Source organism: Pelodiscus sinensis, chromosome 5, assembly GCF_052426305.1.
Source record: "Pelodiscus sinensis isolate ZL-2025 chromosome 5, ASM5242630v1, whole genome shotgun sequence".
NCBI classification, from domain to species: Eukaryota; Metazoa; Chordata; order Testudines; family Trionychidae; genus Pelodiscus; species Pelodiscus sinensis.
In genome coordinates, this window is record NC_143056.1 from 69766709 (window position 1) to 69793523 (window position 26815).

The 26815-nt window shown below is 46.6% G+C and overlaps 1 protein-coding gene across 1 annotated transcript; it reads left to right on the forward strand.

Moving 5' to 3' along the window:
• Positions 1-15902: 15902 nt before the first annotated feature.
• SLC10A1 (solute carrier family 10 member 1) lies at positions 15903-24959 on the forward strand. Its single transcript, XM_006130297.5, is given in 5 exon segments — positions 15903-16360; positions 22182-22392; positions 23465-23643; positions 24634-24876; positions 24878-24959. Coding segments are annotated over 5 exon segments (1137 nt in total). The 5' UTR covers positions 15903-15938.
• Positions 24960-26815: the final 1856 nt, after the last annotated feature.

Here is a 26815-nt window from a genome sequence, read left to right on the forward strand (position 1 = left end):
CGGCATCAGACCAAAGGTCCATCTAGCCCTGTATCCTGTCTGCCAACAGTGGCCATGCCAGATGCCCCAGAGGGAGTGAACAGACCAGGTAATCATTATGTGTGTGATCCCTCACTTGTCATTCATTTCCAGCCTCTGGAATACCACTAGGGATACCGTTCCTATCCATCTTGGCTAATAGCCAGGGGTCAACAAATTATGGAAAACCCTACTCGCCAAACAAAAAAGGGACTCGCCACCCTCCCCCATAAAAAGTATTTTTTAATGGCATAAATTCCTAATAAGAATAAGAACAGCAATTACTAATAGTTAATAAATATCACCCAGGTTAATAAATATCTTATAAACCTCTACCTTTTCTCTCTGCCGCCATGTCTCCTCCCCTTGCTCCATCAGCTCCCCTGGTGCCTGCTTCCCCCCAACCCCTCACTCTCTGCTGTCCTAACTCCTGCCCTTCTTACTGCCCTCAGCCTTCCTGAGACCTGCCCCCCCCGCCAGCCCTTCTCTCCACCCTGTGCCCACTCCTCCAGTAGCCCCACTCTGATCGTGTGAGCTACCCCTCCTCATCTCCTCTCCTAAAACCTCCCACTACACACCTGCCCTGCCTCTCTCCTCTGGTGCTGGTCCCTCCCCTGCAGGTATCTGCCCTTCTGCTTCACCCTCAGAATCCCTTGGCACTTGCACTCTCCTGGTGCCTCCCCCTTCCCTCACTGCCCCTGCCCCCTTCGCTCTCTTTTTCCCTGATACTCACCCCCTCACCACCCTCTGCCCCCATTCTCCTCATGCCCCTGTGCCTCACAGATGTCTTGCTCCATCCCCACCTTCCTCATGCCCACCCCTTCTTTCAAGCCTTCTCCCAGCACCTCCCCCTCCAGCGCCCTTACCCGCTCCTCTCCCAGCATCACTGTCCCCCCCCTTCCCACTGACACCTCCCCTCCTGCCCTTTTCCTCATTGTCTGCACTTGGCCCCTGGGATTTGTCTCTCCTGCACCCCTGTCCCTTGGTGCCTTCCCCTTTCTTCTTATTCTTCTTCTGACCTCCTCCCCTCAGCACAAGCCCCTTCCCTGTATTTTTCCCTCCCCTCCCCACAGCCCAGCCCCTTCCCCTCCCCAGGGGCCAGCTCTAGGATTTTTGCTGCCCCAAGCAAAACATCCCCTCCCCCTTTGTTGTCTTTTACACATGTTCGCATTTTGCAATGGGTTTTTTCTGTTTTTTTTTTGTCACGACATTTTAGCCCTATAAATAGCAGATAGCATTTTCATTCTTTTTTTCCATAAAGGCAAAGGCGCTTCAAGTGAACTCCCCCTTTCACTCACTGCTGTATCACAGCAGCCTTTTCCCTGCCCTGTCCAGCCCCTCCCTATGGGTAAGCACCCTTCACTCCTGACCCACAGGGGGTGCAGGGACAGCACAGAGCCAGAGGGGTGCAGGGATCGGGGGTAGCAGGGTGCGGTGGAGGCACGGGGAATGGGACGCGGGGAATGGGAGGGGCAGAGGGATCGGGGTCTAGGGGCAGTGCAGGGAATGGGCAGCATAGAGCTGGGGGGCAGGGATCGGGGTGAGCAGGGTGTGGGCTGTGAGGGTGGTGCAGAGCCAAAGGGTCGCAGGGAAGAGGAAAAGCAGGGGGTCCGGAGTGCAGGGGAGGCATGGGGATCAGGCAGCGCAGAGACAAAGGGGGGCTGGAGCCCTGGCAGGACTGGAGCTGGCAGGGCGGGCCCTGGCTGTGCCGCACACCACAGCCAGCTCCGAGGGACATGCGGCCAGAGCCAAGCTGCCATGGCCCTTTAAAATCATCGGGGCCAGGTCACGCCAGTGTCCTGGTATCCCGCCCCCCCTTCTCGTACCAGAGCTGCACGCAGGCAGCCTGGTGGGAAGAATCTCCACACTTCCCCCTTACCAGCGGTGCTGTGCTCCTCTGCCAGCCGGCGGATCGGATGGGGCCGCGCCACCTGTAGTGCAGGCTTCGGCCGGCCTGTCACAACGGCTCACCGGACTAGTCTGCCTCTGCACTTGCCAGCTGGAAAAATCTACTCGCCACAGGCAAACGGGCGAGTGCATTTATCGAGCCCTGCTAATAGCCATTGAGGAATCTAACTTCCATGAATGTATCTAGTTCTTTTTTGAACCCTGTTAAATGCCTGGTCTTCACAATTTCCTCTGATAGTATGTTCCACAGGCTGACCAATGCGCTCTATGAAGAAAAGCTTTTTTGTTTTAAACTGCTGCCTATTAATTTCATTTGGTGACTCCTAGTTCTCACGTTATGGGAATAAGTAAATAACCTTTTCCTTACTCTTTTTCATAAGAACATAAGAATGGCCATACTGGGTCAGACCAAAGGTCCATCCAGCCCAGTATCCTGTCTGCTGATAGTGGCCAATGCCAGGTGTCACAGAGGAAGTGAACCGAACAGGTAATGATCAAGCCATCTCTCTCCTGCCATCCATCTCCACCTTTTGACAAACAGAAGCTAGGGACACCATTTCTTACCCATGCTGGCTAATAGCCATTAATGGACTTAACCTCCATGAATTTATCTAGTTCTCTTTAAAACCCTGTTATAGTCCTAGCCTTCACAACCTCCTCAGGCAAGGAGTTCCACAGGTTGACTATGCACTGTGTAAAGAAGAACTTCCTTTTATTTGTTTTAAACCTGCTGTCCATTAATTTCATTTGGTGGCCCCTAGTTCTTATATTATGGGAACAGCAAATAAGGAAAAGTTATTTACTTTTCTCCACACCACTCATGATTTTATATACCTCTATCATATCCCCCCTCAGTCTCCTTTTTTACAAGCTGAAAAGTCCCAGTCTCTTTAATCTCTCCTCATATGTGACCCGTTCCAAACCCCTAATCATTTTAGTTGCCCTTCTCTGAACCTTTTCTAATGCCAGTATATCTTTTTTGAGACGAGACCACATCGGTACACAGTATTCAAGATGTGGGCATACTATGGATTGATATAAGGGCAATATGATATTCTCCATCCTTTTTTAATGATTCCTAACATCCTGTTTGCTTTTTTTGATTGCCGCTGCACACTGCGTGGACGTCTTCAGAGAACTATCCACAATGACTCCAAGATCTTTCCTGATTAGTTGTAGCTAAATTAGCCCCCCTCATGTTATATGTATAGTTGAGGTTCCCTCCCCCCGCAATGTGCATTACTTCACATTTATCCACATGAAATTTCATTTGCCATTTTGTTACCCAATCACTTAGTTTTGTGAAATTTTTGAAGTTCTTCACAGTCTGCTTTAGTCTTAACTACCTTGAGCCAGTTTAGTATCATCTGCAAACTTTCCACCTCACTGTTTACCTTTCTCCAGATCATTTATGAATGAATTGAATAGGATTGGTCCTAGGACTGACCCTTGGGGGACACCACTAGTTACCCTGCTCCATTCTGAAAGTTTACCATTTATTCCTACCCTTTGTTTCCTGTCTTTTAAACCAGTTCTCAGTCCATGAAAGGATCTTCCCTCTTATCCCATGACAACTTACTTTACATAAGAGCCTTTGGTGAGGGACCTTGCCAGAGACTTTCTGGAAACCTAAGTACACTATAGCTACTGGATCTCCCTTGTCCACATTTGTTGACCCCTTCAAGGAACCCTAGTCGATTAGTAAGGCAGGATTTCCTTTTACAGAAACCATGTTGACTTTTGCCCAACAAATTGTGTTCTTCTATGTGTCTGACAATTTTATTCTTTAATACTGTTTCAACTAATTTGCCTGGTACTGATGCTAGACTTACCGGTCTGCAATTCCTGGGATCGCCTCTAGACCCCTTTTTAAATATTGACGTTACCTTAGCTATCTTCCAGTCATTGGGTACAGAAGCAGATTTAAAGGATAGGTTACAAACCATAGTTAATAGTTCCGCAATTTCCCATTTGAATTATTTCAAAACTCTTGGGTGAATACCATCTGCTCCCAGTGACTTGTTAATGTTAAGTTTATCAATTTGTTCCAAAATCCCTTGTGAGCCCCCACTTTCTGCACTCAGAAAGCGCCAGAGTAGGGAATGGCCTTGATGAAAGCATAAAAGCCCAAACAAAGCCTCTGTTTCACCACACATCAAGGGATGCACACTCACTGCCACAGCACTTCCTGCCAGTAGCCCTCGGAATTAGCTCTTATCAGACCACATGATGCCTGCCTCTGGCGAGTGTCTCTCCGTGTCCTCGCTCCATGCTCCAGTCTGGACCCGCGTCGCTCCTGGACCACAGTGTTCTCTTCAGGAGACTGTCCTCCAGCAGTGCCCACGCCAGTGTCTTTTGGCCCCCTTCTGGGGGCAGGGGGTGTTTTATCAGTAGTCCTCCCTCTGCACTCTGGGATCCTCCCCTTCCAGGGAACCCCATAGTCCCCTATACCCACCTTGCCTCAGTGACCCACTGCCAGTCTTCACCTAGGCCCTGCCTCAGGGGCAAACTGCAGTCTGAAATGACCACGCATCATTGGCAAGGAGGTGTGGACCTGTCACCTTTCTGCAGCCTTCCTGCACTCAGGCCTTGCCTCCCACCCAGCAGTGAGAGCTTGCTGGTTACAGCTTCACCAGCTCTGCCTGACTTTCTAGACTGCTGGCTCCAGGAAGCCTCCTGCTCCCCCAGGCAACCTGGTCCCTTCTGCTCTTCAGCAAGTGTGTGTCTGTGTTTCCTTCCCCCAGGAGCCCTTATAGCCCCCAGTTGGGCCCTAATTAGCAGTATCTGCATCAGCTGTGGCTTTGCTCGCAGCCCTCTCCCAGGGCTGAGTTTTGCCTTTAAAGGGCCAGTGCGGGGTAGATGCCCTGTCACACCATATATTTTGCAATCACCCAAAGACACAGGAAAAAAACTGGAAGAGGAGAGAGAATAGATCACTCCTCAAGAAGAGGAATGACTGAACATTGAGAGGCAAGGAAAGGAGATGGGGGCTCCTATGATGTATGTGTGGGTTCCAAGTTTGGGTTCTCTCCCAATGAGCAGAACAGCAGAGTCGTCCCTGCCGCCCAGCTTGGCTCCCCATGGCTACGTCTACACTGGCCCCTTTTCCGGAAGGAGCATGTAAATTTCACTAGTCGTCGTAGGGAAATCCGCGGGGGATTTAAATATCCCCCGCGGCATTTAAATAAAAATGTCCGCCGCTTTTTTCCGGCTTTTAAAAAAGCCGGAAAAGAGTGTCTAGACTGGCCCCGATCCTCCGGAAAAAGTGCCCTTTTCCGGAGGGTCTTATTCCTACTTCAAGGAGCATGTAAATTTCACTAGTCGTCGTAGGGAAATCTGCGGGGGATTTAAATATCCCCCGCGGCATTTAAATAAAAATGTCCGCCGCTTTTTTCCGGCTTTTAAAAAAGCCGGAAAAGAGCGTCTAGACTGGCCCCGATCCTCCGGAAAAAGTGCCCTTTTCCGGAGGGTCTTATTCCTACTTTGAAGTAGGAATAAGACCCTCCGGAAAAGGGCACTTTTTCCGGAGGATCGGGGCCAGTCTAGACGCTCTTTTCCGGCTTTTTTAAAAGCCGGAAAAAAGCGGCGGACATTTTTATTTAAATGCCGCGGGGGATATTTAAATCCCCCGCAGATTTCCCTACGACGACTAGTGAAATTTACATGCCCCTTCCGGAAAAGGGGCCAGTGTAGACGTAGCCAACGTGTTTGTAGGGGATTGCATTTCCCTGGGGCTATCTCTGTGGGTTGAGGAAGTGTGGATTTCCCCAGCCCTGCGGAGAGAGGAGGGGGAGGGGGAGGGGGAGCAGAAATGGAGACTGTAGGAGAATTTCCCTGACTACCCTGACTGTGGGGAGCTCCCCCTTCCAGTGGATCCCCACCCCACACAACCTGCAGCCAGTGTCCTCACAGCTCGGCTTGAGCTCAGGGCAGTAGAACGCCAGATGGGAGTGAGCATTCCTGCAGTTTCAATTGCAGGAGAATCAGCAGGATGTCGTGTGGTTTTTTTTTCTCACTAACCACCCCCAGCCAGGTGTGGGAGGATGCAGGGAGATCCTGTCACCAACAGAAAGAGGTGGAGGCTGCTGATGCTCCCACCAGCCTCATTGATTGCTTGATCCCTTCACCAGGTCATCCAAGAAGCCTTGCGCCAAGCACCGAGCCCAGCCCAGCCCAGCCGGCAGAGGACACAGCAGCTAAATCATCCTTCCCTAGCATCATGAGATTTTTCTGCTTCCCCTCCCCCCACACCTCACTCCCGGATTGGCCAGTGGTTCCATGGGCCTGTCACCCATGCATTAGTCCACTACTGGGAACAGGATGTACATTTCATTTTTGTAATATATTCATCATGATGTTTCTGTAAGCATGTACATAAAGTATCACAAACTACAAAATTAGTTGCCTATCCAACTAAATCTAAGCGATAACCCCACAATCAGCTAAGTAGAGATACACCTCTCCCTATAGGCAAAATCTCAATAAACAGAGGGGCTTTACATCATGCCCTGAAGGACAGTAGAATGCTTTCGTTGGACAAAGACCCTGGGAAAAACGACTGGAGTGTAGATAGGACCTCCATTCAATGAACTCTGCCACCAGCCCCTAGACCAAGGCTACATGGAACCTTGGAAGCTCCGGGGGCCACAATGATACTCACAGCACATGCAGAGGGCTACAACTTAAATGTGGTTGCATATACATGCAAATATATGCAAATAGCTTCTTTCACGCTGACGGGCATGGATACAAAGATTAAGGCAAGACTACACAACATGCAGGCCCCATTTAAGTCAATTCTGCTGATATTAATAAAGGGCAATATATACCCAATTTCCACCCATGTGACAGCACTTTTAGTGAGCAATGATAGTCCAGGAATTTAAGTACTAAAACATATATCAACAGAAGACCATTATGTTGACTCACCTTTGTGGAGAGAGTTCCCAGTGGAAGCCACGTTCAAAGGATCCCAGCTGTGGGCTGCATGTTGAGGCCTGCATAAACCCAAACCACACCACGGGCCACAAAGAAATGGGCCGCAGGCCGCATGTGGCCCCAGGCTGCTTGTTGAATAGCCTTGCCCTAGACAATCCAATCTATGGGCTGTTAGCAAAAGCACATCAACTTATGTCAGCTGTTAAATGAAACAAAGATGGCTTCTACAGTGAACCAGGTTCCAAACCATCTGTAACCAATGGCAACATACAGAATTACAGCCAGAATTGAATCAGAAGCCAGTGCAGTCTATGGAATAATGTGGTGGCATGCTGGGAGTGGCTAACTGCTCTGTAAGTGCTGCCATTCGACAAGAGCTTCATGCTGTATTCATGCTGTATTCCTGCAGAGAGGAGGTCACAAAGACCTGGATAACTATGACAAGGCCCAGAGTCTAGACAAACAGTTACCACCAGCAGATGGAGAACAAATGGGACAAGGCAGGCACTTACGGCCAGGGCAGGCCCTAAACCAAAGGGCACCTCAGGTGAGGAGCATGCTAACCCGCCCTCTGTTTGTTAAACTTTTGAATACTTTATATTTTATTGCACTTGTAGCCCATTTTGCTATCATTTCTCTTCAAATTCCCACCCATTATACTACTCAGAATGAGAATTCTGTAAGCATCATTCCTACAGCAAGCTTTTGTTAAAGAGACATTATAGAGGAATACAGCCAACAGATCACTCTGTTTAACAGGATGTTCCCATTTTACAGTGTGAGTGTCATTCCAGCCTCCATGACATGTCGTTTCTAGTGACTTTATTAAATGGAGTGAAATCTCAAATTACGTGCCTATCAAATGTTAATACTCAAGAATATTGGACAGGAGTGCTGCAGTGGGGAAGGGTTTCCAAGTGAGTGCACTTTGCCTGAGTATTGAATAAATAGGAACCAAATATCAAAGTATCCCATTGTCCTCTATTGTGCTGCATACATAATTAGTGTATTAATTTTTCCATATCGCCCATATTTTTGAACCACTCCTCTAGAGTTGGATTTTTTTTTTAATTTTCCAGTGAAAATGAGTAGCTGAGCAGCTGCTAGCAGAAGAAATTAAAATCTTCATTTCTTTTTGTGTGGCCATTTCCTCTGGGAGCATTTTAACCAGTCCCCTCTAGATCTGTAAAATGCTGGGTGACAGTGTAAAGCCTGAGGCTAATCAATTAGCGAGTGTCATAATTTAATATTTCTATTACAGTAACATGTAAAGGCCACAACCAAGTTGGGCCCCCTTGTAGTAATAACTGCACATGCATAAAATAAAAGCCAGTCCCTGCCCCAAAGACGCATGCCTCAGATTCCCCATGTGTAAAGTGGTAACATATTTACCTGTCTTGCAGTTGGATATAAGTGTTACGTTAATATTCGTGCAGTTCGCTGAATGTGTAAAGTGCTCACTCATTATACTGTATATCCAGGAAACTACAATATGAGGGTTCTTTAAAAAAAAAAAAAAAAAAAAAGCAAACACAGCATATCCTTTCACCCTTCATCAAAAAGTCCATAAACCTCTATGGAATGTTTAAAATATTTTTTAATGCAGGGAAGGGTAGTAAGTGTTCTGTGAGCAGCACCACTTATTTGGTTTACTTCTTCCAGAGAGATTAAGGACAAGAAACTAAACAGTGTCTGTTAATTTTGGGTGCCCAACTTATGGCTCCAAGGTCAAAACTATGCACTTAATATTTAGACCTTCTTTAAAAAGGAGTCCTAAAAAACCATTCAAGGATCTTACTTGCTTATAGTTTTAGGACTGACTATTGTTGTGCTATTAGAGTCTTCTAGGGATGCTCATGTGCATTATATCTTGCAATGCTATTTAGCTTTATATAACATTATAAGAATAAGGTCCTTTCTTTGTACTGTGGGAAAATATACTTGTACTTATTTGTATAATGGGGAAAAAACAAAGACTTAATTGTGTTAAGGTCTTAGTCCAGAGTAGGAAAAAATATCTGTGAGTGGACCAGGAGTCAGAAAATCTCTGCAGTGGGAATTAAACTGTCTTAGTTGAATGGATTTTAAATGGTTTGACCCGCTGACCTAGCAGTGAGGGCTCAGTTGTACCCTCACTTACAACCATGCAACCTTCATTGATCTCCCACTAGACTTCTACTTAGGGTCAGGGCAGAATGCAGCCACAGTCCCCACTGTGGATTAGGGATGTAGGTGACTAATCGACTAGCTGACTATCCGATAAGCAAAAGCTCATCGATTAGTCAACACACTAGTCAACTAGTCACTTCCTCCCCCTTTATGCCTCTATCTGAAAGAGGCAGCAAGGGGGAGAGAAAAGAGGGTGTTAAGGGGGAGCCGGCTTAAAAGCTGGTTCCTCCCCAGCTCCAGCTCTGTGGGAAGGGCACAGCAGCAGCGTTTCAGTCTTTGAAATGTACAAGAGTCGCCGCTGGGGCTCTTGTACATTTCAAAGGCAGAACGCTGCAGAGCACTTCCGCCTTTGAAATGTAGCAACAGCCCAGTGGGCTCTTGCTGCATTTCAAAGAGAAAGTGCCCTTATCGACTAATCTAATAGTCGATGGAAATTCCATCGACTTTTCAATTAGCTGATTAATCTAATTTTAGCATCCCTACTGTGGATGGGCCTTACCCAAGGCCTTGTCTACACTTTTTCCTTTTAAAGCTTTCCATCATTGCTATCAGCAGTCCAGCTCCACCACTGAGTGTCCGAGTAGCCTCAAGGCCCCACTGATTCTTAAATCAACATGCCACTTTGTGCATGCCCTATCCAGGGTTAGACAGCATGGAAGTCAAAATGCCAGTCGTTGGTTAACAACACTGCTCCCAGTGCTTCGCTGGCTGTTATTCAAGCACTAATGTACAGACACAGAGCAATATTAAATTTTCTGACTCCTGGTCCACTGACATCCTTAAGGGCAGGCAAGTCTGTTTATATTCCACCTGCAGCATGGCTTGATATTGCCCAGTTCATGTAAAAGGATTTGCTGATTTTAGTAGCTAAAGATTATATTTATGATCCTTTTCATGAGCTGATAGAAGAGAGATGGATATCACTGGCAAGTCTCCATATTCCATGTACTAGAAAGGATATTCCACAGAGGCAAGGCTGCTATATTTTGTTACAGTGGCCACATTTTAAATGGTTCTTCTGACACACATCACTGGTTCCAGTGGTGTTTCCCATTTTAACTATAGGGAATCACTTTCCAAACAGTAGAAACTTTTAAAGCACAAGCTCCTAGTAAGCATTTTTTTAATTGTTACTATTATTAGGATAGTTCAGAGACTTGCTGCACACTTAAAAACATAGATGGAGAGAAATATTTACAGTGCTGTCAATTTTTAAATGTTCAACTACTGCAGCTGAGCTTGTGATATTCCTTGGGCAACAAACACAGTGACACTGAATAAGATACCAAATGCTTTTGATTGATCCTCCTTGCATCTTATGGCAATATTCAATATTAAAATAGAAGAGCAGAGACAAATACAGTTGAAAGCAAACAACTGCCCAGAAATTCTGTTGATATTTGGAGAAAAGGAAGTGGGGGGATGGGAAAGAAATTGCTCAGGATTTTACCCCAAAATTCCCTATACATTTGTAATGCTCTTTCACATGTACTGGCTTGGATGTGTTTATTTCTCATACAACCCCTATATTATAGTATAACCCTTATACTATGTCCTCCCCTCAAAATAAAAATATATCCAAAAATCCTTTGCATAGCACCTTTTTCTTCTTGCTTAGCTAAGGCCCTAGAGACAAAGATATACCTTCATATTACACCATACCATTCACCTGCAGGTCTCAAAGTACTTAAACAAAAGAAGCTTCACAATGCCCTCTGCAAGGCAGGTAGTATTATCTCCATTTTACCAGGATAGGAATTATCCTTGCATGTGAGAAGTGATGAAACAAAAAGGTTAATTAAGGACAACATTGAAAGTTAATGGACAAGGCAGGGAAGAAGAACAACCTAGGAATCCCAATCCTCTGCCAAACCATTAGTCAATGTTCTTCTTAAATACCACCTTAGCTCCAGTTCCTTCTCCTAACCCAATTGGGAATGCCTATGCTACACTCAAAAAAGTTGTTGCTGCTCCAACTGCTCTTTCCTACCCTTGAGACAGCTTGGCTATTGCAGGCATTTTCAAATCAACACTAGAGAGAGGGAAAGGAACAGTCAAGAAAGGCGCCTACATTCCTGCCAGCTTGCCATCATGTTTCCAGAGCAATTGGGCTGGAAAGGTTGCTCACTGGTGAGCTCTGCTCTGAATAGAAGCAATGAATAGATTACTGCAGCTGACAAACTAGAACGCCAGCAAGAGGGAAGGGCTCACAGAGAACGCAGTGGGATGGGAAAAAATCCATTCCTCAACTCTGTACCCAGGAGGAAAAGTTATCCAGCCAGCAAAGAGTGCCTGTGGAACACATCCACAAACCAGAAGATTCCATTCTTGCTCTTCTAGGAGTTACTTTCATACTCTGTAAGCATAGTACCAAGCTTTGCCAGACGGGGAAGTGATTTTCCTGAATCATAATGGCTAAAGGTACCTCTGAGTTTTATTTCTTGGAGAACTCATCCAGGAATGGACCAAATAGCATGTAAACCCTTTGAAAACTGCAAAGACAATATCCACCTTCTGAAGCAGCAGGCTAAAGGTAAATTAATTAAATTTCTCCTCTGTACTTTATTGTGTCTGGGGATGGTGTGTTTTTGCAATCATCAGGTCTGATCCCAGTGGGAGTCTCTAGATGGCTTACTCCATAAATAATGGCAGTGTGTGGATAGGGCATGGGGAACAGGGAGCAAACAAGGTCAGGCACCAGTATGTGCAGTTCTCAAGTCTGGCGTGAGGAATAAAATGTGTCCTGCTGATACAGGTTTAGAATGGCAAGGACCCACGGGGGGATCAGAAGAGTCATTTCCACTTGTGAACTAGTTTCTTTAAAGAACAACACTCTATCCCCAGTGCCTCCTCACGCCCACCTGTGCAGCTCCCATTGACAGGGCTGCTGGTAGCTGCAGGTATAGCAGGAAACACGACTGCCTGTCCCATGCTTTCTCTGCTCTGCCACTGACTCAGTATGTGTCTTCGCACCGCCAGCCTTTCATCAGGGCAACCAGGACGGTAGCCCAGGGGGATGTGCTGAGGGGGACATATTTGATATGGGAGCTTAAGGAGGCTAACCCAGCCAGGGTCAGGGAGGGAAGGAAGGAGAAAACAGGGGGAAAAAATCACACAGCCAAGCTGCCGCTGGAGGCACTCACTCTCTCCCAGGTAAGTCCTCTGAGGAAGGGGCAGTAGCCATAGGTGTGGGTACCTAGGGAGGAGGCTTCCCCACTCTCCCAGGATAGAGGGCCCCTGCAGACACCATGTGGGGAGTGGGTGGGTCAGCCTGTGCTGGAAGAGGCTCAGGATGAGTGGCTGAGGTTGATGGAGTGAGGGAGGGGGTGTTGAACGAGGAGTGTGTGTGTTTTGGCTGGCTGGTGGCACAGTTGTCCCTACCAATACACAAACTACACAGCAGCATGTGGCCCCAGGGTATTTGGGGGTACCCCACAGCTGGCCAAGAGGGACAGCATTCCAAGCAAGTAGGTAAGGATGTGAGGGGACAGCTGAATGTACTGGCCCAGTTAACTTTTTAAATGGGGTTTTATTCCCCTAAGGGCCCCACTATGTCATACTAAGATTCTCTTGCTTTTCAGTGACTCAGTCTAGTTTTCGCCCAACCAGAGATTAGGCAACAAATAGTTTATGTTTTCACAATGTTTTGTCCAGCTTCCATGAAGTAAATACCTGGTTACTGTGAATTAACTGGATAATGCTATTGATCTATTCACAATACAGTTGATATCAAGTTGTAACTCTCATTACCTTGGCAACCACTACACACGAGCAGCTAATGACAGAGTGCAACAACCGAGAGAGCCCCCTCAAGCACAGTGACAGTTCTGATTTAAATGGACTTGAACTGCATGAAGCATTGAGTACATTGTCATCGACACTGCCACATGCAAAGTCGGTGGTGGATGCTGCACAGTTTATTCAACCCAGCAAACTTGTTGACCTCTATCCAAATTTTAAAACAAATCCTTGCCTCATTACCACTTCATAGTAATTTCCAATAAAATGTTATGCTGGCAGATTTAAAATATTTTATTATTTGCATCATCCTGGCAATAAAGCAGAATTTGTTTATATTGCTACTTCTTTACTGCAGCCGTAGTTCCTCAGTATTTAAGTTGTTTAAACTGTTTTTAATAAAGTGCACATGGCAGATTTTCCAACACTGTAAACTTCTGTTTGCTTTGCTAAGAGCACATCAGGCACAGGGGCACCAGTTTAACGATATTGTGTAGGGCACCAAAAATCATAAGGATGGCCCTGGGTGAGGGTTTGGAGCAGCCCTGCTATCTGGGTGTAGGTTAGTGTAACAGGTCCAGGTCTACCTCCCTTCTCCTGCCCTGCCACCCTAGCAGGCCCACTTGTCCAGGAAAGGGCTCTTTCCCTAGGCATTGCCAGCAGCACACATTTAGCTCTGCACAGTGAGCACTGCTAATCAGAGCACTGCTTGCAGACTACCTGCTCCCATCTCTTCCCTGAAGGGAGGGGACACATGGGAGGTGGGGGGGGGGCATGCACTACATGACCCCCAGTTTTCTGCCAGGGCTGGCTGGCTGGCTTGCCTGCCAAGCTCGCTCCCTCCCTCCCCGGTTTGGGACCAGGACACAAGAGGTAAATAAACAGCACCTGCACCAATAAGCTTCACTGGCTTGCTCCCAAAGCCAGGCAGGTGGGTACAGATGGAGATAAATGAGTGTGGCTGAGATCAGCTGCCCTACGACTTGATTACCTGCATCCTGTTTCAAAGGCCTTTTAAGACTACAGAAAGAGAATCCTCTGAACTGTCATTCATGCTTAAATTTGACACTTTACATCTAAGTTTGAATAAAGACGCTAATTATCTTACCCATTACAAAGATAGCTTCCCCAATTATCACCTCTAATATCATTAACTCACAGACATTTACCCCCCTCCCCTCCCATCCCTGTTCTGTTCTGAAATTTGATTTGTCCTTTTCATATGTGTTCATTTTTTAAATTGTATCCTTTGGTATATATGGTTGTGAAAATTTTCTTCCACTATTTGATCTGAGGAAGTGGGTCTGGCCCACGAAAGCTCATCACCTAATAAACCATCTTGGTAGTCTTTAAAGTGCTACATAGTCCTGTTTTTTGCCTATGTTATCTGTCTGCCTTCTGGGACCTGCTTGAAACCCAACTACCTTTCATTCAGCCCCTGATTTCTGAGTCACCGCCTCAGGCTCTATATTTTTAACTGTTTCTGTTTCCACTACAAGTTGTACTGAAATTCCTTGGGGCAAAGGGTCTCCCACAGAAGCAGCAAAGTGGGCGGGGGAGGGAAAGCTGCCATGGAGCTGTATCAGAGGCAGCAGCACGGGGCGGCAGGCAGCCAGTCTGAGTCGGGAGGTGGTTTTTAAACCAACTTCCCTCATAGACCAGCTCCCCACCTGCCACAGGGCTCTGCTGCCTCTGATAAAGAGGCAACAGTGTGGGATAGCAGGGGGCTCCCTGAGCATGGGGCCAGGAGCACACTGGCTGCTGGCCCCGCCCCCGGGGACTATCAAATAGTCATGTAACCACTAAAATTTCATGCGGTTACATGACTACTCAATTACACAATCTCTAACATCCCTAGTGCAGTGTTTCCCAATTTTTTTTGACCATGGAACCCTTACATTTTGGAGTGACTTATGTCAAAGTCAAGAATATTCATCTTTATCAAGACATGCAATTCGTCAGCTGTTACCCTTTGCCAGTACATACTTGTGCGAAACTGGGTTCTCGAACTATGCAGCAATGAAAACGAAATACAGAAATCGACTGAATGCTGCGCCAGATATGCGAATCCAACTTTCTAGTATTAAACCAAATATAAAAAGAATTTGCCAAGAAAAGAAGAAAAACCACTCTTCGCATTGAAAACTATGAATATAATTAATATTATTTGATAGTTTTATTTTTTGTACATATTTAATATGATTTTTGTTGAATATAAATGAATGGTGTTATATTCAATATGTTGAATTTAAATGAATGGTGATCTCATGACCGTATTTATTACTACCAATTGTGGTGTACTGGCAGTCTGTGTGTGTTTGGGTGTGGTTTTTGGGGGGTTTTTTTGCTCGACAAACTTAATCCCTGGCTAGGGAGTTCCTTGAAATTTTTCTGAGTTTGAAAGGGTTCCATGGTCAAAAAAAATTGGGAAACACTGCTCTATCTGATAGAAGCAGCCGGGGGGAGGGGTGGAATCAACTAGTCAACTAACCATCCGATAAGCATTTGCTTATCGGATAGTCAACTAGTCCTTAACATCCTTAGCGTATAAAAATTTTTAGATCTGTGGTAATTTTTTTTAAAAAATTAAATGACTAAATGTCATAGCCCCCAATGTTTATCACTAAGGACGGTAATTTTGTCAAGTGTCTGTTGTGCAACAGGATGTTGCCAACCCCTGAAATTAGCTGCCTTTCATTTTCATTGACTGTGCCCTTGTTCTGATGTTGTGGGAAAGTCTAAGAAAGCTAGAGAGAGGAGTCAAGGCAACCAGTTTTAAGTCTTGGAAAGCTAGAAAATAGTGGAAGGTTTATTTCTGAAATCAATAGGCTCTGTTTCATGGCTATCAATGAATAGCCATAAGACAAAAGCTGAAATTGTGTCATGCATGAAATATCAGCCCGCGGTCAATGTGGATATTAGAGGGGTTATTCCAGTCCTAAAAATAAATAGAATGCTTTGAATTCCTACGGCAGGAAGGTGCAAACTATTAAAAATATGACAAAATAGCCCTCAGTTGTAGTCAGTGCTACATGACGAGAGCTGTGGCCTGAAGAAAAGGTACTGACTGCAGGAACGGGTACTGTTGGCTGTGACGTTTACTTGCATTGGATTTGCATTGTTTCAGGCTTCCTTCCTCACATTGCCAACCACACTAGGAAGAAGGGATGGCTGATCTCATAGTGACAATGAACAGCACTGGAGAATCCTTCGGGAGCCCTGAATCCTGGAATCCAGAACACACAGAGAATGCCTCCTTGCCCAACTTTACACTGCCTTTCTCTTTTGGCCAACGGGTGGCTGACCGAGTGCTGAATGGAATCCTCATTGCTGTCCTCTGCATTGTCATGGTGTCACTGGGATGCACCATGCAGATCTCTAAGATCAAGACTCACTTCTGGAACCCTAAAGGGGTGGCCATTGCTGTGGCGGCCCAATATGGCATAATGCCTCTGACAGCCTTTGCCCTGGGCAAACTCTTCCAATTGGGCCCTATTGAGTGTCTGGTCGTGCTCATCTGTGGCTGCTGTCCAGGTGGAAACCTGTCAAACATTTACAGTCTGGCATCAAAAGGAGATATGAACCTCAGGTAAGGAGAGCTAAGTACAACCTCATCATTGTCACTGGCCAGGCCATTTCAGTTGGGAGAATGGTCTAACTTATCAGTTCGCTCTACCCTAATGCTTCAGGCAGGAAGGTAGTTGGTATCATACTCAAAGTAGTTTTAGAGTACTCCTCAGCATGTTGCTAAATGCTGCTTAGTCACTATTGCTCCAGAGTGGCACCTGAAATCTAGGATGGAGCTACACTATAGCACTTGCAAAAGCGACGAGGAGTCCTGTGGCACCTTATAGACTAACTGAAGTGTAGGAGCATAAGCTTTCGTGGGCAAAGACCCACTTCGTCAGATGCATGTAGTGGAAATTTCCAGAGGCAGGAATAAATATGCAGGCCAGGATCAGGCTGGAGATGATGAGGTGATCCAATCAAGGAGGATGAGGCCCACTTCTAGCAGCTGATCTGGAGGTGTGAATTCCAAGGGAACAGAAGCTGCTTTTGTAGTTAGCAAGCCATTCACAGTCTTTGTTTAATCCAGAGTTGATTGTGTCAAACTTAAAGATGAACTGTAGCTCAGCAGTTTCTCTTTGAAGTCTGGTCCTGAAGTTTTTTTTGCTGCAGGATGGCTACTTTTAGATCTGCAATTGTGTGTCCAGGAAGATTGAAGTGTTCCCCTACAGGTTTTTGTATGTTGCCATTCCTAATATCAGATTTGTGTCCATTGATTCTTTTACGTAGGGACTGTCCTGTTTGGCCGATGTATATAGCAGTGGGGCATTGTTGGCACATGATGGCATATATTACGTTGGTGGATGTGCAGGAGAATGTACCAGTGACAGTATGGCTGATCTGGTTAGGTCCTGTGATGGTGTTGCTGGTGTAAATATGTGGGCAGAGTTGGCACCGAGGTTTGTTGCAAGGATTGGTTCCTGAGTTCGAGTTATTATGGTGCGGTGTGTAGTTGCTGGTGAGAATATGCTTCAGGTTGGCGGGTTGTCTGTGGGCAAGGACCGGCCTACCTCCCAAGGCCTGTGAAAGCGAGGGATCATTGTCCAGGATGGGTTGAAGATCACTAATGATGCGTTGGAGAGGTTTTAGCTGGGGACTATAGGTGATGGCCAGTGGTGTTCTGTTGGTTTCTTTCTTGGGCTTGTCCCGTAGCAGGAGGCTTCTGGGTACACGTCTGGCTCTCTCAATCTGTCTCCTCACTTCCTCGTGTGGGTATCGTAGTTTACAGAATGCTTGTTGAAGATCTTGTAGGTGTAGGTCTCTGTCTGAGGGGTTGGAGCATATGTGGTTGTACCTCAGTGCTTGGCTGTAAACAATGGATCGTGTAGTGTGTCCGGGATGGAAACTGGAGGCATGCAGGTAAGTATAGCGGTCGGTAGGTTTTCGGTATAGGGTGGTATTGATATGACCGTCACTAAATTGTATCGTGGTGTCCAGGAAATGGACCTCCCGTGTAGATTGGATTAAACAAAGACTGTGAATGGCTTGCTAACTACAAAAGCAGCTTCTGTTCCCTTGGAATTCACACCTCCAGATCAGCTGCTAGAAGTGGGCCTCATCCTCCTTGATTGGATCACCTCATCATCTCCAGCCTGATCCTGGCCTGCATATTTATTCCTGCCTCTGGAAATTTCCACTACATGCATCTGACGAAGTGGGTCTTTGCCCACGAAAGCTTATGCTCCTACACTTCAGTTAGTCTATAAGGTGCCACAGGACTCATCGTCGCTTTTGCAGATTCAGACTAACACGGCTACCCCTCTGATACTTGACACTATAGCACTTGGAGTCACATCACCACTAAATTTTGATGTGGCTACCCCCTCCATAATGCTGGCCAGAGCAGTGGATAAGCCAGATTTCACTGGTGGTGTGTCCTAGAGTGCCAGGTTGCCACACCACTCAAATTTAGCCCAGCCATCAATGTTTCCTCGTTCTCACACATGCACTCATGAACACTCCCCGCCATGTGAGGTAGTAACTAACACCAGGGTTGGACTCGCCTGCCAGAATCCATGTAGCAGCTCCTCTCAGCACTGGAGAAGCATCAAACCAGTAGGAAGAAGAGATGGTAAGGAGCCAGGTGAAGTGGAAAGAAGGCCAGCCAACAGCTAGATCCCATTCTGCCTGCTGAGACCTGCCAGAACCCACAGCAGCTCCTCTCGGTGCTGCTACTCTGAGGACTTATAGGAAGCTCTGAGCCAGCCACCAGGGAGAAAAGTGGGGAGAGGATGTTATACCTTCCTAGGGACCCAGGTACAAGCTGAAGCAAGTAGGGAAGACAAAGTAAGGAGCACTGTGGGGTGGGCAGAAAACTAGCAGAGTTCCACCAGTCTTGCAGTTAGGACCCAGGAATTAGAATCCGGCACAGATTATAGCTATAGGGAAAGAAACACTCTATAGTGGAAGACAAAGTGTGTACTTTTACTGGTGCCTGTCGAGGGGCGCCTTGTCCACCCACCAGAGAGGACAGCAACAGGTCAGGAGCGGCCCCTCGAACTCTCACTCAGGATAGGGTGACCTAACAGCCACAGAGTATATGCATTGCAACCGGCATTCAAAACTATTATGCCATTGCATAAACCCAAACCACACCATGAGCTCCTGCAGCACCTCCTTTCCCTGGGGCAGTCAACCGTGACTGAGCAACTCCAGAGGCCTTTATAGTTGGCTTCCAGTTGGAGCATGCCTAGCAGGGCTGTGGGGGTGGGGCCTCCTCAGCAAGCTGAGCCAGGTTAACCTCTTCTGGCCCAGAGTGGGGTTGATATACCCTGTCTCAGTGCCATGTATCTTACCTATGGCATGCTTGCTAGTCTTGTTACTCAGCACACTATTGGCCTACAAACTACATTTCAAAGAACTTAAATGCAAGTTTAAACCTCTTCAACTCAGGAATCAACAAAATAGATGTTGTGGCTAATTACAAATTGGCTGGGTTAAATAAATAGATTAGGGAGACAAAGTAGGGCCGGCCCACAACATTTTGGCACCTGAGGCAGGGAGCTAAAATGATGCCCCCACACTCCCTCGCTTGGGCCAAAACGTTGAAAGGTCTCAATTCTCTAGGTCCTAGTGAGGCCCACCCCCCACGCCACCGCCCGTCTGGCACCTGAGGCAGCCGCCTCAGTTCGCCTCATATTAAGGCCAGCTCTGAGGCAAAGGACTACCTAAACATAATAAAAATATAATGATAAATTAAAGCCAAATAGGAGTGGGCCCTGTTCTCTCAGCCTTTCATTAACAAATTCAACTGGGTGAAATAAAATAAGGTTCCACTTTGATGCTTTTGGTTATTGTAATCATGTTTTTTTTGTTTTGATGGTGGTTGATTTTATTTTTGTTGCATGGCACTATGGATCCTTGTGTTTAGTTATGCTATACAAAGAACACATTTCCAAGAGTGGGCTGCATAGTTGTGACAATGCTTATTTGCATTTGGTGCCCACAATAATTTGTGAATGCAGCAAAGCAAAGGCTGTTTGTCCTCAAAAACTGCCAGTTTGTCCATTAACAAAACCATAGGTCCAGCTATAAAACTTGGGATTTGCACCCCAAATTTGCATTAATTCCCCTTTCATAGTGGTATAACTCCATTCATTTAGATCAGGAGTGAGGAACCTTTTTTGGGTCAGGGGCTACTGACCCAAAGAAAAAATCAGTTGTTTAATAGTGATAGAAATGTAGCCGTGTTAGTCTGGGGTAGCTGACTATTTGATCTGAGGAAGTGGGTCTGGCCCACGAAAGCTCATCATCTAATAAATCATCTTGTTAGTCTTTAAAGTGCTACATTGTCCTGCATTTTGCTATAATGTTTAAGAGCCACTCCATGGCTTCATTCCAGCACTCAGCGTTCACCTTCCATTCCCTCTGCTCATTGTCCCTCCAGTCCTTTCATTCTTTCTTTTAGGCAGCCGCCTGAAGCATAGCCTCATGCATCAAGTCATCTTTACTTTTCCATAGCCACTTCCTTGCCCTGAGCAGGCAATAACAAGGCAGGCTGGGATCCTAAGGTTAAATCTGGGGAACCAAAATGCAACATTTTACAGAGGGACCCTTTTTAACACCACACAGAGCATTGACATGACCCAATTTAAGCACATAGGTAACACTGACTGGCGATCCATGAGAGACACAAGATCCACAAAATGGTGAGTTAATCACTAGAGCAGGGGAATTCATTGTTGTAGGGCCTAATGTATTCTGGGCTGATGTGTCTTGGGCAAAGCCTACAATGCAGGGGGGTAGACCTATAAGCAGTAATGTCCACACATTTTCCACAGCCTGAACGCATCCTGTAAGATATTTCACTGCTGAAGGTGAGAAGGGAAGCAAAGGAGGATCTTGTGTAAGACTGCGGCTTCCCTCCTGGCCCTTATGCAATTTGGCTGTGTCAGCAATGGTGTCCTCTCCCACCCTTTATGGCACAGTGGCATGCAGGGTTGCCAGGTGTGGGAGTAGCAGGTATCCCCCCAGGAGCCACTGCCATAAGGGGGTGCCCCATTTAAGCATAACATCCCCCTCTCCTCCCACCCACCCTCTTGTGTACCCCATGGCCTCCAGAACTTGCACCCTCTCCCCCATGACACATGCTGCCCCCAAACTCTCCCCCTCAGCCCCAAAACTCCCTCTCAGAATCTGCACCCAGGACCCATAACACCTAGCTCAGGCTAGAGACAACACCCAAACTCCCTCCCAAAGCCTGCACCCACTCCTGCCCCTGAATCCCCTGCTTCAGCCCAGAGCCTCCACCCAAACTCCCTCTCAGAGCCTTAGGCGGGGTGGGAAAGAGTTTGTGGGGGGGAAGGGTGTGAGCTTTGGGCACCACCACCATTTCTGAAAGTCTGCCACCCCTGCATCCCACTATGCTGTAAGGGGAGGGGGAGGACACCAGTGCTGCACGCAAATAAGGTGTGCACTACTGCTGCACTCTCATCAAGGTCATTTACCTAGAGCACAGCAACTGCAGAGTTCTACCTAAGTGTCCTCACTATGAGCAGAGATTCTTACAGCACTGTGTGTCTTGTCAGTGTGGACACCTCAGGAGTTACAGCGCTGGCAGCTGATTTATTGCACTGTAATTTGCCAGTGTAGACAAGGCCTCGGTATTTGGAAACAAATCAACCCAACAGCTTTAGAGAGGACATAAATCCTTATGTTTCCGGGCATTAGTCAACTTATGGGTGGAGGGAAGGATTTAAGAAGTTTTTTCTGTGGGCAGGTTATTGCATAACCAGGCCTACTGATGGGGGGCTAAGGGAGCAACTGCCCCAGGACTGGTGATTCTCAAGGGCCCAGGGCTCCCAGCCACCGTGGCCAGAGCCCCACTGCGGGAGCCCCATGCAGCATGCTCCAGCGTTGCCTGGGGGAAGTGCGGCATGCTCTAGGCAACACTGAGGGCTCCCTGGGAGAGGCTAGCCCCACCCCTTCCAGGGGCAGAGAGCAGAGTCCCCTCCCCCCACACCGCCATGCCCAGGGTCCTGACAAGGCTGTCAGCCCACTGTCAATAACTGCGCTTCTTCTAAAGCAACTGATGCCAGCCACTGCTGGAGACAAGATACTAGACTAGCTGGACCACAAGTCTGATGCAGCTGGAAATGTCTATGAATCAAGATGCAGATTTTTGAGCCTTAACCTTAACTACCCTTAACCTTCCCCTTTGCTTCCATTCCTGCAGGTCCTTCCCTTACCTGGTAATGCTGAGGAAACCTCTGTGAGGGAAAGGGGAGAAATGGGAAGTGAGCTGAAAGTGTAGGTAGATGCATGTGTCCAATGAGTTAGATAAAGAGGAGAATATTCCAGCAAAGGATTTTATTCTGCTGCTTTACTTTTTCCCTTCATCTCAGTATTGTGATGACCACTTGCTCAACACTCCTGGCACTTGGGCTGATGCCTCTTCTCCTGTATCTCTACTCAAGAGGGCTCCACCAGGGCAACCTACATGGCAAAGTCCCTTACAAGGAAATAGTCATCTCCTTGGCCATGATGCTCATTCCCTGCACCTTTGGCATCTTCCTGAGCGAGAAGAAGCCACAGTATACACACATCATCATCAAGGTACGAATTAGAATTACCTGATTTACAGATGGGAGAACTGAAGCACAGAAGGGTTAAGTAACTTCTTTGAGGTCATGCCACAAATGACTGAAAGAGCTGAAGACAGGACCTGTCACCCAGGTATGGGGAGTCACTGGGCCCTGTGGCTCAGCCAGCAGGTAGAACAGAAGGTTTTTTAGCTGACAGGGATACACTGTAGAACAGACCTGTCGGGACACTAACCAGAAGCAATCAATACAATCCATCCTGGGGAGAGGGGGCTCCGAGTCAATTCCCTGATCTCCTCCTGCACCTTGAAGCCAACTAAGACTGACCCCCCCAGCCTCTCCTGTGCCATTTGTTCCCCTTCCCAGGCAAAGGATGTCACCTGGCTGCACCTCCTCCTGAGCTCAGGTTACAAAGGGCATCAGCCATTGTGTGCATACTGTGGCTAGAGTGAGTGTCACACCCAAAATCCCCATCACCATCTAGGTATTGGTGCAGTACCTGGGAACCTGAGGCGCACACAGAGTTACTATAGGACATTAGAACTCATGTGCAACATAGTATAGCGAATACAATCCTCACTTCATCACAAGACCCGAGAGTGTTTCAAAGGCAGCATTTACACTGGGGGAGGGTGGCACACAATGGCCAGCCTAGGTGCACTGCTCAGATCCCATTCTGTTATCACCACCCTTCAGGATAAAACACAAACCTGGGGACTTCTGACAGTTTCTTGCTAAGCAGCGGAAACTCATTCTAAGGGTTAGATTCGACCTCCCAACATTTCTCATGCACTTCAGTTGGATATGGTCTTCTCTTCACTTCCTTTGCTGAATTATTAGGAAGTGTTGCTATAAACTGAAAAAGCAGCAATCATGTTCCACCTAAGCAGTGCTTATGTCCTCATTATGAGTAGAGTAGAGATTCTTACAGAGTCGGTTAAGCACGTTGAGATGAAGGTGCTACGTTAATATAAGTAGGAAAATATTCGTTTAACAGACACTGGGACAGTTGCTTCCAAACATCTTGGCTAATTTTAATGGGATTTTTGTCTTGTCTTTCCCAACTCCTGATACACTGATTTCAGGCAGGGATGATTGTGTTGCTTGTATCATCTGTTCCAATAATCGTTCTGTTTGTGACAACTGTTGGAAACAGTATTTTGATCATCTTCTCACCATCCCTCCTGGGAACTGCTGCCTTGATGCCTTTTATTGGTTTCCTGCTTGGCTACGTGCTATCTTCATTCTTCAAGCTCAGTGACAGGTAGGTCCCTCCACATCCCTTATCACCCTCATTCCTTTTTGCCCAGGAGTTCTAGGAAAGGGGACTGAGTATAAAACCATGACCCTGGAATCTTAGGAGATGCTGAATGAGTTGTTTTCAGCATGGAAGTTCTGATGCACTCTAATATCGTCCTTTGAATATGATCTCCCGGTGCTGATGGCTAGAAGTATGGGCACAAATAAGAAAAGCTGTCTACACAGCTCCCACCCTCTCAGCTCCTCCACTCCATAAGATTTTGTAGTGGTAAAATGGTGCCAGTAGCAACCCTGGAGATTGATGTTTGTTATTTAACTACAAAACACCCGATATAGGCAGTCACAGTGCAAGCTACCTCTACTGGCCCTAGCCTGTGTGCCTCAACCCTTACTGGGAGGAGTGATGAGTAAAGTTTTATGGATCAATTTATTCCTTGGACTTCCTAAGTCTACCAGAAGTCAAATGGGTACCTGAAAACCCACCACAGCCTCTGAACAAGCTGATGGATGGTTGTACCATTTGGTCACCAAAGACCTGCTCATTTTGGAATTCTCAGTTACTGACAGTGAAATATGAAAGAGAAAAGTCCCCACTACACAATTCTGAATCATCTCTTCCCATGCCTGGAGCCCTTGGTAAACCAGCCAAAATAACCCTCTTCACACATGCAAACCTCCCCTAACCTTACCCTGGTGAATATCTCTGCACTTTTTAACCAGTTTTTTTTCCTCCTTTGGGATGGCAGCAACTCCTAGAGAATCTAAGATTCATGACCACCAAGTATTACTGGGTAGGATTTTCACCCACGCACACCAACCTCTCTCACTACCTACCCTTGCACACGCACATCTCATTAGCATTCTCAGCATTGCTTTGACCGCAGTTTCTTTTACCATGCTAAATGCATAGATCAGCACAGAGTATTCATGTTAAGCTGTGTAGAAACTTAGCAGTTCTGCAATTCACGTCTGTGTTTATCTCCTTTCTGTACAGGTGCAAGCGGACAGTCTGCATGGAGACTGGTTGCCAAAATGTGCTGCTCTGCTCTACCATCCTCAAGGTGGCCTTTGCCCCTGATGTTATTGGACCCCTTTTCTTCTTTCCATACCTCTACATGGTATTCCAGCTTGGAGAAGGCATTCTCCTGATACTAGCCTTCAGGATTCATGAAAAGATAAAGAACCCAAATGGCAAGTGTAGTGTAACCAAAACCTCTCTCCAGTTCCTACACACTTTTCAAAGTAGTGTATAAAGCATCTACTGGTATCACCCACCATGAACTGCTGCTGTGGCTGAGGTGGAAATCAGTTGCTATATAAACAGCACACAGCAAAACTAAACAACAGCTAGAAGTGAAGAATAGTCTCTCCAGTTGCTACTGCATAGGGAATAGAGGATACTATACTAGGGACCACAACTTCAGGTATCAAAAGTTCAGGTGTGAGAGTTACAGATTGCAACCTACCAAATGGTCACAGCTTTCCAGACAATCCTGGGCTTCAGTGCACAAGCACATTCCAAAAGCAGGGATCTGTTCTGACACCTCTCAGAGACAATGGGTATCAAAACTCAGAGAGAACACATCCTGGGTATCACTGCATGCTGTAAGGGAAAGGAATGCCCCTCACCCCATATGCAAGTCACATAAGTCATTTAATTAGAAAGTAAATCTTAGGAGCAGCCTAGTAGACAGATTTTTGCAGAATAGAAGTGAAAGGCTCCAACCCTGGAAGCTCTGTAGTATGGGAATAAAAAGCTTTTCACCTTAATTATTTTGATTCCCTGGCCTGGCCAGTAACATCATACTCCTCTGATAACTGTTAGATCACTCCAGGGGGCAACCTTGGAGTGCACCCCTTTGGGACACAACATTGTCCTGTGACTACACTGCCTTAGTTTCCATTCATACATCGTACGGCCTATCCAGCCATAGCAACCTAGTCCTCCAGCCAAGTGACCTCAAAGCATCTAGCCCAGGGATAGGGATCCTGAGGCCCAGGAGCCAAATACAGCCCCCTGCTAGCCTGGATCCAGCCCCCGAGGCTCAGGGACCCCCCCTGCAATATTGGGGAGCCCACACTGCCACTCCAGCTCTCCATTGCCCCCACTGTGAGCTGGAGCACACGAAAACTACTTGGCAAAGCCCCCCTAGGCTCTGGTGTGTGAGGGGAACGTAGGGAATGTCTTTCTCCTTTTCTCAGTCGGGGGCAGGTCAGTGAGGGTTTTCCCCACCCCTGATGTAGCCTCTACCAGGTAAAGGAATCTCCCAAAAACAAAATATCAAAAAAATAAAAAACAAAGGAATCATCTGTCCAGCCAGGTTCTGGCTCCAGTCTTGTGCTGTGATTGCCAGCCATTGCATGCTAATTCCATATATCTCAAATAGTTTAGTTTCATAGATGCAGCAAGTAAAGCCTTTAACCTTTTCTGGAACAGGATTAGTCTCACCCCAGCACACTGGTCTAAGAAAAATGAGTTGATTGTATTTTGAAGTTCTTAATGAACACAAATTCATTTACCTCTGCCAGATGGTGCTCATCTGGACCAATATTGTAATAAGACAAGAATGCTTAATCCAAGTGGGTGGGTTGCTTTCTAGCAGATTGCAGGCAAGTATTGCAGTGGGGAAGGGAGACAAGTTGAAGTGCATAAGCAGATTCAGCAGCTGCCTTTGTGGTATTTAACAAAAAAAGCTGTAGGCCAGATTCATGGCAATAAAGACAGCTGTTCCAGACCAGTACCACTGCAGCTCTCTCTCTGGAGAACAGCTTTAGAAGCCATTGGGCCTCACAACACAGCTGATTGGGAGAGCCACTCAAACAGAACATCTAGCAGCCATTCTAGCCCTGCCCTTGCCCTAATCAGCTGGCTCCACCTACTTTGGGAGGCAGGGTAAAGGTAGATTGGCACCTTGGAGCACAGTGATAAAGTTTTACCATATTTTTTGTAAGTTTTGCTGATAGACAATGTAAAAGCAGCATGCACTAGAAACATACACAAAAAGTTGACATTTTCCACATACTGTTAAATGGACTTTTCTAAAAATTCCATGCAAACTGAAGTCTGGTTTGTGAAATGACTTGAAACAAAATAGCTTCAGGAATTTTTTTGGAGTGGGAAGTGGAGGGGAATGCCACTTTTATGTTGCACAGCTGTCTCTTGGGCACCGCTCAGT